Genomic DNA, 11630 nt, shown 5'->3' on the forward strand with positions numbered 1-11630 from the left:
CATGAGTCATCCATCCAAGGATTGGATGCTTTAAGTTCCAAATGATATTACAAAATGAATTTTTGCATCTCATTTGCCTTCTCCTTTCTCCTCTTGAATTATAAACTAAAAACTATAAAACTTACTTCAAAAGAACTTCTATGAACTAAGAACAAGAAGAGAGAATTGTGTTTCTAGGGAAGAAGATATGATATGAAGTGTGAAGTGTTCGAATGAAATGCCTCATATTTATAGAATTTTCCTGGAACCGCTGAGCTGCTTGTTTGCACCGCTCAGTAGCTGACCAAACCCTTCAGCATGGGTTTGGTCACTTGGTCAAGTAGCTTTGTCACCTCCTTAAGCTTAACTCACCAAAGCTAGTTGTGAGCTGTGGGACCAGCTATGGTGAGCTACTCCTGAAAAGCCTATGGTGGGCTCCTTGAAGAGATGTCATGCATGACTTCATGGTTGCTTGATGGCTAAGTCAAGTCTGGGTGCACACCATTGAGCACACATGTGGCACCGCTAAGCTGCTTGTTGAGAAGCTTTGGCCTGCTGACTGAGACGTGGATTGGTGCTTGCTGACCTGGTCAGGTGTCTGGTTCACCGCTGAGCACACATGTGTAACCGCTGAGCTGTTGCTTGAGTAGCTTGGGTGTGTGCCAGGCTTGTATCTGACCGTGCTAAGCTTGAGTTCTGACCATGTCTGGTGCTAGGCTGAGCAGTCAAGCAGGTCCGCTCAACTGCTTGCTTGAGCAGCTTGGTTTGTGCCAGGTTGGTGTCCAGGTTAGGCTGGTGTCCAGGTCAGATAAACGTGGCTTGGTCCACGCTCAACTGTCTGCTTGAGCACCTTGAGTTTGACTTCTTTTTCTTCTTGGACCATAAGTCTTTATTCTATTTTCTTTTTCTTTCTAAATCCTACAAAACAAATAAAAAAGAAATGCAAACACAAATATACAAGATTGTGATATTTTATCCAAAAAGTATTGTTTTAAGTTGGTTTTTCTCAATTATGCTTAAGATAAGTGCCATAAAAGTGTATGAAATTTAGGTATGTTTGACACTTATCACATAGTCGACTCTACCATGGCTGCAAAATTTATTGTTCTGACTGTAGGTAGTAAAGAGGTTGAATGGCTAAGAAACTTATTGTACGAGACACCTATTTGGCCAAAGCTAATGGCATCGATATCTATACATTGTGACAGTCAGTTTATGCTATCAAAAGCATACAACCAAGTGTATAATGGAAAATCCAAACATACTGGTTTGAGACATAGCTATGTAAAAGAATTAATTGCAAATGGAGTAATCTCCATAGTGTTCCTAAGAACTAAAAAGAATCATCCAGATCCTTTGACGAAAGGTATGACAAAAAATATGGTGTTGAAAACATCATTGGGATGGGACTCAAGTCCATGTCTAATTGATCACAAATAATGTTAACTCAACTCACACTTGAGTAGCATCAAGTCTTGAGTTCAATGGTGGAAAATACTATTAGAGTGATTGCAAGTACTTGACTATAGACACATCCCAAGTGATAAAAGTACTTGGACCATAAGTAAAAAGCTGGAAGGTTGAGTTTTATTCTTAATGGACATATAGCAAGAATTTGCTTGAATGCATATTATGGGTGCATTTTTTATATAGTCTACCTATATGAGAATGAAGTTGGGTTACTTCTATAGTTAAAGGGCTTGGGTCTCAAATTATCATGAAAAAAGTACATGACACAAGGCCTTATTAAATGTGTCATATTTATAATTCTTTCAATAGTACCGAGATTTCATGTGTAAGTTGTGTACGCTTATTCTAATGAATATTTGGTTCAAAGTTTGTCTATCAATTTTATTCAGAATAAGTGGAACCCATAACTTACTATGTCATGGTTCAAATTGTAAGATACCATTATCTGAAACCATGATATTTTCATATTTATGATATTTCTTATATTTTGAAAATGGTGGGAGATTGTGATAGATATTTCCAAAATATCTGAATTCACAAATTAGTATATATATATTGTTGATGATTTATAAAACGTGATATGATTTGGTCCAATGGTTGTGTTGTTTGATTAGAACTGGTTGTGCACTTTTGTTCACATTTTATTTGCATATTATAAATTCAGAAAAAGTGCATCAACTGGATTAAATAGATAGACACTTGAATGCATAATTTCAGATCAACACACACTTTGAAGATTTTACGTGCATAGCCATCAACCATTTCTTTGTTCAAGTGTTGCAGTATCTTCTGAACAATTCAAGTTTTCAAACAACACCTAGCCTTCGGTGAGTAGGTTCAACTCTAGTTGTGCACTTTTGTTCACATTTTATTTGCATATTATAAATTCAGAAAAAGTGCATCAACTGGATTAAATAGATAGACACTTGAATGTATAATTTCAGATCAACACACGCTTCGGAGATTTTTACGTGCATAGCCATCCACGATTTCTTTGTTCAAGTGTTACACTATCTTCCCAACAATTCAAGTTTTCTAACAACACCTAACCTTGGGTGAGTTGGATTTCTTTGCTGAGAATATAAAAAGAGAGAGCCAAAAAGCCAAAATGTGGTGTTGTGCCAAAAGAGAGAAAACGAGTGAAAATATTGCCAAGATTGAAATAGGAATAAAAACCCTTCTTCTGTTTGGCCGTAGCTTTGGGACCCTTTTTTGAACCCCAATCTCCACCAATTATCCCAACTTAGATATATGGGTTTGAGATTTTAATTTTCAGTCATGGATTGGAATCAAACATCTTTGATAAGGAGTAAGAAAGCTTCAAAGAGCTGCTTAAGGACTATGATACAAAAGAACTTGAGTTTATCAAGCACAAATTTTCAGCATGAAACTAGGATTGGTTTCTCTCAAAAATTCAATGCAAAAAGAACCAATCACATACAATGGTGCAAGTTGGTCTCTTACCAAGTTGACACATGTTCAGCGAAAAAAAAAGTTGACACATTAACATTATAAAGATCCCTGAGACACTTGACACACTATCTTCATCTCCTTCAAATATCTTCATGCAGGTACATATTTTTTCGTCTTCACTACCTATTTGGTCTATTTCTTATATGATATACAAAAAATAATAAAAATATCCTATCATAATGATATTATAGGCATAAATAAATCAAAAGTTTTAATCAAACTAATTTTATTGGGATTTGAATAGCCCGGCCTATATCGTCTCTTCCTTTCTGCTCCAAGAGCGGAAAGTCAGTCTACGACCAGCATTGTCTTTTTGCAAGTAATTCCATTTTTTCTAAAAAAATAAATCATTTATAAACATCTTTTAAATTAAATTTATGGGATTTGAATAGTCCGATCTAGGACCCGTGTCGTCTCTTCCTTTCAACTCCAAGAGCCTAAAATCGATCTACGCCCAATGTTGTCTCTTTGGTATTAATTTCATTTTTATAAAAACTAAATCATTTATATACATCTTTTAAATTAATTATGTGAGATTTGAATAGCCCAGTATACGATTTGTGTCATTTCTTCATTTTTGCTCCTAGAGTGAAAAGTATGTCTGACTAGTGTTTTCTCTTTGATGTTAATCACACTTTTCTCAATGGATTGTCTCTTAGTATATACTTGAAAAATTAAAATATTTTAATAGGGATTGAATAGTGAGGTTACGACTTGTGTCACATCTTTCTTTCCCTTCGAATCGAGAAATAATTGTGGTCATTAATATTGTCTTTGTTATCTATTGAAGCGAGAAGGGGGTAAGTGACAGATATCGATTCTTAGTCTATTAACCCCCTTCAATCAACTTTAATTAATTTCTAAACTTTAATCATAACTAATCATTCAAGCTAATCATTTTTAAATCAGAACTAAGTAGTCTTGATTTCTTTATTGCACTTAGGAATACGTATGAGCAATATGAACTCTTGTTAGACCCAAATATAAAAATATATATTTTGTTTTAGCAGTTCAAATTTCAAATAAATTATCAAGGGTATAAAAGTCTATGTCATTAGTGAGGGTACCATTTTATTACATGCGAACGAATTGCTAATACCTTCCCCGACCTATAATTGACTATCGAGCTCAGAACTCAGGTTAAAAGACCATATTATCCAAATTTGGGCATTAAAGAGAGTTTTCTATGTTTTAACCGCAAAAAACGTACTAGTGACCCCAAACAATTTGGGAGAGGTTAAATCGAGTTTATATCTTCCTAACTTGTAATGTCGGACTTTCAACTGAAAATCGGATCGCAACACATGTGATGAGGTGTGTGTGTCATATGTTATTTATTTATATTATATATTTAGCATTTTTTATTAGATTTTTGTTCCGGGATAGATTTCAAATTTGAAATTAAATTTTGTGATTAATACAAATATTCGAATAAGATATTAATTAGTGTCTGAACACTTGAAAACACTTTTCGTGATGGAAAAACATAACAATTTTATATAGCTGTAAAATATAATATAATATTCGTAAATTGGAAAAAAAAATATTATTTGATTTTATAAAAATTAAAAGTGGTTGAAATGCTTCTTGTTGATAGAAATTCATTAATGATACTATAAAATCCCAAAAACTATCGCATAAAAATAATTATTTGACTTTTATGAATAGTAAAAATGATTAAACTGACTTTTTTAATTTTATTTTATTAAAGAACATAAATAAGAGGAATTAAGACATGTGTTTTTTCAAATGAAATCTCTTATGCAATAAATGTACATCCACTTAAACCCATTGTTTATTTTTTATATTAAAAGAAAATGAAATTTGTGGAATTAAGTGCTAATTTAGAATATATATATTTTTTAAAATAGTGACACATTTGAATTGGGATATGAAAGTAATTATTTTTAAATCAAGAATCCTTATTTATTTTTTATTTTCGTTTTTAATTATTTAATTTAGAAAACAATTTTTTAATTATTATTGGGTTTTTTTTGTCAGATAAAATTGAGTGTTCATAAATGTTTATCTTTACTTGTAGCTTATTGGGTCACACATATTGATGTTAAGATTTATCATGATAGTAAATAGTAAAGAAATGAAAACCTATTTTTTCGAGATATGGAGAACATATCGAATGTTATTTCTACTAAATGTATTTATTAGCATCCTTCGTGAGTTGAGTCATTCGTCGAGTTCATGCACTGAAGAACACAAAAATGAAAGCAAATCAAGAACACAAACGAGTGTATTGTGAGAACTTGGAGAAAAAAATAAAGATAATTCAGGAACGTATATTTTTTATTGGAAGAGAACTTGGGAAGAAACAATAAGAACACACCATTATTAAGAGAACTTGGATGAATAACAACAAGTTGTTCAACCTCAATAGTCAAAATGAATGGACAAAGATTAGGATGACAAAAAAACTCAACCTACGAGTATCTGCAAAAATACCTGCAACGAGTTCCCATAATAATTGCTTATTGGTAGATACAACATAATCCACCTCACAGTTATCTGCATATTTATAAAATTATTTTTAATTAAATTTTTGTATAAGATAAAGTTTTTTTATTATTACTATTTTAAGATTATATATTATATACTTTATTATTATTTAATAATAAATTACCATGATTTAATTATAGTTATAAATTTATTGTATAAATATCTTATTATTTACGTAATAATTATTTTTATATATTAATTATTAGTAAATATATAACTATATAATTAAAATAAAAAATATGTTAATATCTGTTACCGCAAAAAGTATAGGTTTACTAACAAGAAAGCAGTACTCGTAAATCGTGGCTGCCCCTCCCCATTGCCATGCGTAACAAAGATCCCCATGGACCAGTATCAAGTCACACTCTACAATCATTATCCAATGGAAGTCCAATATTAGATTCACCTATATCCACATCATTCTCCTCTATATATTCATCTGTGATCTGTTTCTCGTCATTGTTGCAAATACACAATTCTCATTTCTCTTCTCTGAACAGTCATATTAGAATTGTTTCTAAAATATGACAACCAATACATTGATGAGCTCTGCTATCTCAGCATTCCCATATCCTCTTTCTTCATCAAAATCAAGATCTCCCACTTCAGTTGCAGCTTCACGCAATGGTACCAAATCATCAGGTCGCTTATCCTCTTCTGCTGAGTGGTTCCCTGGCGAGCCTAGACCACCTTACCTTGATGGTTCAGCTCCTGGGTAAGCATCAATTTCACATTTTGTTTATAACTTATTCCAAAATATGATTTTTTATGATGATTATGTTATACATTGTTGTTCCTTTTGTGTTTCAGTGACTTTGGGTTCGACCCTCTTGGTCTTGGTAGAGTACCAGTGCACCTTGAGAGATACAAAGAATCAGAAGTCTTTCATTGCAGATTGGCTATGGCTGCTGTTGTAAGTGTCACTTTCAAACTAGATAACTATATACCTGGGGCAGTGTTTTAAATTGTTATTGCAATTGGTTGCGGTCACGACAACGGTTGTTATTTCTGTGATTGCAGTTATTGCAGCCGTTGCGTGCAGATTAGTTTGTGATTTTTTTTTAATTCGATGTGGCTTGATGCGGTCTGCTATGATTGTATCTTTGTGATTCGTTGTCATACGGTGTAATACGGCTGCAACGACCACCACTGCGGCCTCATTAAGTGATAGGGTCTGCCATTTGAATAACAGTTAATGGGGAAAATTAAGAAAGCTTATTAGTAAGCTGAAATTGTTTGAATTTTGCAGCCAGGAGTTTTGATCCCAGAGGCATTGGGTTTAGGAAATTGGGTACAAGCTCAGGAGTGGTCTACAGTTCCTGGAGGTCAAGCAACTTACCTAGGCAGCCCTGTTCCATGGGGCACCCTCCCTGTCATTATAGCAATTGAAGTTGTTGCTATGGCCTTTGCAGAAATCCAAAGGGTAGTAGAGAAAGACACTGAGAAGAAGAAATACCCTGGTGGATTTTTTGATCCTTTGGGATACTCTAAGGACCCTGAAAAGTTTGCAGAATACAAAGTCAAGGAAATTAAGAATGGTAAGCACTTTTGATATAAAAGATTGAAATTTTCTATTATCGTGGAATACCCGAGTGACATTTTTGCTACACTTTTCAGCTCTATAACACATTTTTTCCTATAAACTTGAAAAGTGTCACTCATAAGTGTACATAAAATAGTGCATAAGTGCACTTAAGAGATCTGTATTAGTTGTATAGAAAGTTTAACATATTTGTTACTTGTTGAAATGTGTAGGACGCCTTGCTCTATTGGCTTGTCTGGGATTCGCTGTTCAACAATCAGTATACCCTGGCACTGGACCATTGGACAACTTGGCTGCTCACGTGGCTGATCCATGGCACAACAACGTTGGAAACATCCTTTTCCCCAATTTCTAGATTCTGCCCCCAACAATCCAACATTTGCTATAAGAGCTACCTGTAATAACTCTATAACATTATGTAATGATCCAGACCTCATTTGTGTTGGTATCCCACTGTTGTAATGAAACTTGTTATTCTTGTTAGCTATGAAAGAATAGTTGGGTTGATAAATCATAATCATATTGATTGTGTTTCAATTTCTCCGTGTATAGAAAAGACTTTGTTGATAGAAATAAAATCTATATCGATGATCTTTATACCTCACAGAAATTACTCTCTAATAAAGAATACACTTTTTGCATACAAAAGAAAGAAGTAAGGAAAAATTTGGAAGGGAACTTTGAGTCAAGTAGATGGAAGGTGTTTCCAAGCTAATGGTTAGAGACTTTTTTGCTTAAAGATTATTGGGGAAATTTTTAACTAAGTGAGATGTAGTTGAGGATACATTTTAGCTCTAAGTGGCTTGCACTATAATTACAATCAGAGTTTAGATCATTGTCATTGAAGCACCGTATGCATGGAGGGATGATGTAAAAAAGAGACATGCTATTATAGTAATTTGAGCTTAGGTTTTAAGGCTAAACCTAGTTAAAGTATGTCCAAAATGCATTTCATCTTATCTTACCTGGACTAGCACAGATAAGACGAAGATGATCACATGAGAACAATTTAAGTCGCTAAAAATGCATCTCATCTTATTCTACTCGAAGTAGCAATAGGAACGAGATCATACTCCTGAGAAAATGAAGACATCCAATGAATCATCCCCTCTTGTCTGGAACTATGTCGGGCAAAAAGCTAGCGGTGAGACAAATTGAATGTAAAACTTATCGTATAATGAAACTTTCTCCCTATGGACGTGCACACAGCAAGTGTTCACGCCCTATAACATTCAACCCTTATCATGTCATCAAGATACGAAGGCAAGCTGATTTTGGAGAGGACAAGAAGATAAAGAGAATCAAAGTATCATTTCTATTAGGCCAACTTGATGGTAACCATGATTCATCTTCACAAGCAGTTAGGAAATGCATGCACTGCGAGAAAAAAACACTTTGTAAAATTCAAGAAAGGTTTATTGTTCCTTGAATATCGCTCTGCTGCAAGTCCAACATTTTGCCCAAATGGGCACTCAAATTCCTAAAATAAGATCCTTGAATTGAGAAACAACACCAACAAGAAACCTAACTTTGCAATTGGTTATTCTCACCAAAACTCGTTCCAAACACAAACAACAATCTCACTGTGGAATACATTTCATTAGATTTGAAATTTAAAATTAAATCCGGTCATTAATACAAATACTCAAATTGGGTATCAAGTAGTTTCTGAACACATAAAAGGCTAAAACTGCTTTTCGTGATAGAAAAAACTTAATAGTTTATATAAAGATGCCAAATTTATTATAATAAATTAATTATTTGACTTTATAAAAATTAAAAGTATTTGGAAGGCCCCTTGCAAATGAAAATTTATGAATGACTCTATAAAATTCCAAAATTTATCACACTACTCACAAATAGATAAAAATAATTATTTGAATTTTATAAAGCCATAAGAATGACTAAAGTGTCTTTTTTATTTTTATTTTATTAAAAATAGAAAATTAGAGGAATATTGTGTTTTTTCAAATAAAATCTCTCTTATCTTATAGGCAATTTCCATTCCACTTTCAGTTACACGACCCAAAAAACTTAATTTGTACATCGAGGTATGGGACCCAAAAAGTTTATTGTCCATCAATGGTACAAGACCCTGAAAACCTAAATTGCATTTCGAAGTACAAGATCTGAAACGTTTAAATTACACGTCGAGGTATAGGACCCAAAATCATAAATTGAACGACGAGGTAGAGGATTTGGAAAACTTAAATTGAACTTGGAGGTGCAAGACCTATATATTTTAATTTTCATGTTGAAGTATAAGACCCAAAAACTTAAATTGTATGTTAAGGTACATTACCCAAAAAACTTAAATTGCACATCAAGGTACAAGACCATAAAAATTTGATTTTAAATGCACATAAAGGTACATGATCCAAAAAGATTCAGTTTAAACACACATTTAGGTACAAGACCCAAAAAACTTGATTTTAAATGCAATTCAACTGAACAATGTAATGATGTGATTGTTTGGAGATGTAACGCCCCGAAAATTACTCCATAAATATTATGCTAAAAAATGGGTAACTTTTTTTTGAATAAAGTAATATAAAATTATTTTTCTTATATTCGTTTCCTTTTTAGGACATCACTTTAAGTAACATAAATTGTGGAAAATTAATAACCGTTACCTAATGGTAACAAAAAACAACTCAATATATCTTTGAATAGTTCTTCATTAAAAGAGAGTGAAACGTTAGTACAAAATACAAGGCGAAATGAAATCTTCGCCTAAACTGAAACTATACAAAATAGGCTGAGTCATTCAACACTTCAAAATTATCCTGCACAAATACCCTACCCAAAAAGCAAAACAGAAAAGGAAATGGCTTCTAACGGCTAGCTCTAGTGTCCTTGGGGACACTAGAACACTCGCTCGGATCCTCCTCCATCTCGAAGTCAGAGAAGAGGTCTACTACCTCGATGGAGTCCTATATGCAGATCAACTCCATACAATCCTCCTCCTCCGCTTTCAGTTCTTCCTCAACTTCCATCTCCTCCACTAGGTCATAGGCCGAATTCTGTGACCTAATTCCTCCTTTCGCATCTGCTTGAGGTTCAGGCATGGTCCGTCGAGCGGCTCTCCTCCATGGTGGGGAAAAGATCACATCGTCCCAAGTCCTTCGCCTCATAGATGGCCCCACAACAGCTGGTCCATGAGGAGTCACAAACTGAGTAGATGATACAGTAGGTGTCGGCCTCCGATCTAGCAAAGTGAAGGAAGCTTCTAAGTCCGCATGTTAGGATGGGAAGCGCATCGTGGAGCCATCACACACCATCTACAACTCTAAGACACAAGGACATGTGTAGGTGTAGCAGTTTTTGTCAATCCTCAATGCCCCCTCCTGGGACATCGAGAATCGGTATCTTTGAATCCTTGCTGAATAGTCCATATGAAGAAGAACGTGAACCAAAGACAAGCAGAAAAAAAGGGAGTAAGACATCTAATGAATATTATTCATTGACGACGTGTAATTACACAAAATATACATCCAGACAGACACGCATAATATACACAATATATATCATATGCATAAATGCAAATGATGAATGATGGTATAACTCAAACCATAAGGATAATATCCACGAGCTCAATGTATGAATGCTATGTTTATTTCATCCATCCTTACACCAATATCCTCCTAATAAACTATTCGTAAATAACCGAGAGTACAGGTCCCATAACAAGCCGATTTGAACGCACCAAATTATTCATCGCAAGGATATATGATGGATCTGTTCTAAAAGAACTGTCAATTTCAGGACAGTATCGTATCAAACACTTTCTAGGCATCCCTCTCATCGATCCTGATTGCAAAGAGGGATTGTCAGAGATCGTCTAATTTGCGCTGTAAGAACTATGAGATCCAACAAAATACCTCATCTAGGAATACAAGGGACTCGTCTCACCTAGACTCTCCCTCAAGACTTTACTGACGAATCACCGCCATCGCCGTCCCTCTCAACATTGCGGGGCTCGTTCATCTCCCATGAATTTCCTCTCCACTACTTCATTATCCATAATGAGTATGCATACTAACCGAGGTTAGCCGATTAAATCTTTTAATCATTCTTTTTAATGTCTGAGCCAACCTAAGACATCTCCTAAATGAATGCTTCTTGTGGGATCCAATCTTATATTATCACATGTCTAAGCCTCTTATGGTCATACGACCTCGCTATGTGGTATCATGTAATCCTTTTTGGGCATCATCCTAATAACGACAACACCGTCGGAAACCTTACCCTAATAAGGCACAAGAATAAGGTAACTATATAAGTTTGTTGACTTGGGTACCAGACCCTTCACCTAAGCTATGTTAGGTATCAGTGGCTAAAATACACCTAGAAGGGGGGGTTGAATAGGTGTAGCGGTCAGAGTATCCGCTTTTCGCAAACAACAATTAATGCTGAAATAACCCCAGATTAATCGATTAACAAAGAAAAAATAACCGATTAATGCAAGCTATTTAATCGATTAATGCAAGCAATTTAATCGATTAAAATAGCTCAGATTACACAAACAGATTCGGTTTCTTGCACGACAATCAACTGAGATCGAAGCAAATATACAAAGCTAACAGATATATCAGAGTTACAACAGTATAGTATAGAAACAGATTATTACAATTAAAACAACTATACAAAGTAA

General features: G+C 34.3%; 1 protein-coding gene and 1 long non-coding RNA gene across 4 annotated transcripts in view; one reads left to right on the plus strand and one right to left on the minus strand.

Moving 5' to 3' along the window:
- The window catches only part of LOC109325595 (chlorophyll a-b binding protein 6, chloroplastic-like), a 36572-nt gene extending 29126 nt beyond the window's left edge, over nt 1–7446 (plus strand). The window contains exons 1-4 of one of the 3 annotated variants that reach the window (XM_019558047.1): nt 5886–6148; nt 6244–6346; nt 6683–6971; nt 7189–7446. In XM_019558047.1, the coding sequence (XP_019413592.1) occupies nt 5958–6148; nt 6244–6346; nt 6683–6971; nt 7189–7331 (726 nt within the window). In that variant the 5' untranslated portion in view covers nt 5886–5957 and the 3' untranslated portion in view covers nt 7332–7446. Of the gene's footprint in view, nt 1–5885; nt 6149–6243; nt 6347–6682; nt 6972–7188 lie in introns of those variants that run through there. The other 2 variants (XM_019558048.1, XM_019558046.1) reach the window with 2 other exon arrangements.
- LOC109325597 overlaps nt 1–11630 on the minus strand; it is a 46230-nt gene that overhangs the window by 27417 nt on the left and 7183 nt on the right. Inside the window, exon 2 of the long non-coding RNA XR_002105164.1 lies at nt 7390–7443. This is a non-coding gene — a long non-coding RNA (uncharacterized LOC109325597). The remainder of the gene's footprint in view (nt 1–7389; nt 7444–11630) is intronic.

Source organism: Lupinus angustifolius, chromosome LG13, assembly GCF_001865875.1.
Source record: "Lupinus angustifolius cultivar Tanjil chromosome LG13, LupAngTanjil_v1.0, whole genome shotgun sequence".
NCBI lineage: Eukaryota > Viridiplantae > Streptophyta > Magnoliopsida > Fabales > Fabaceae > Lupinus > Lupinus angustifolius.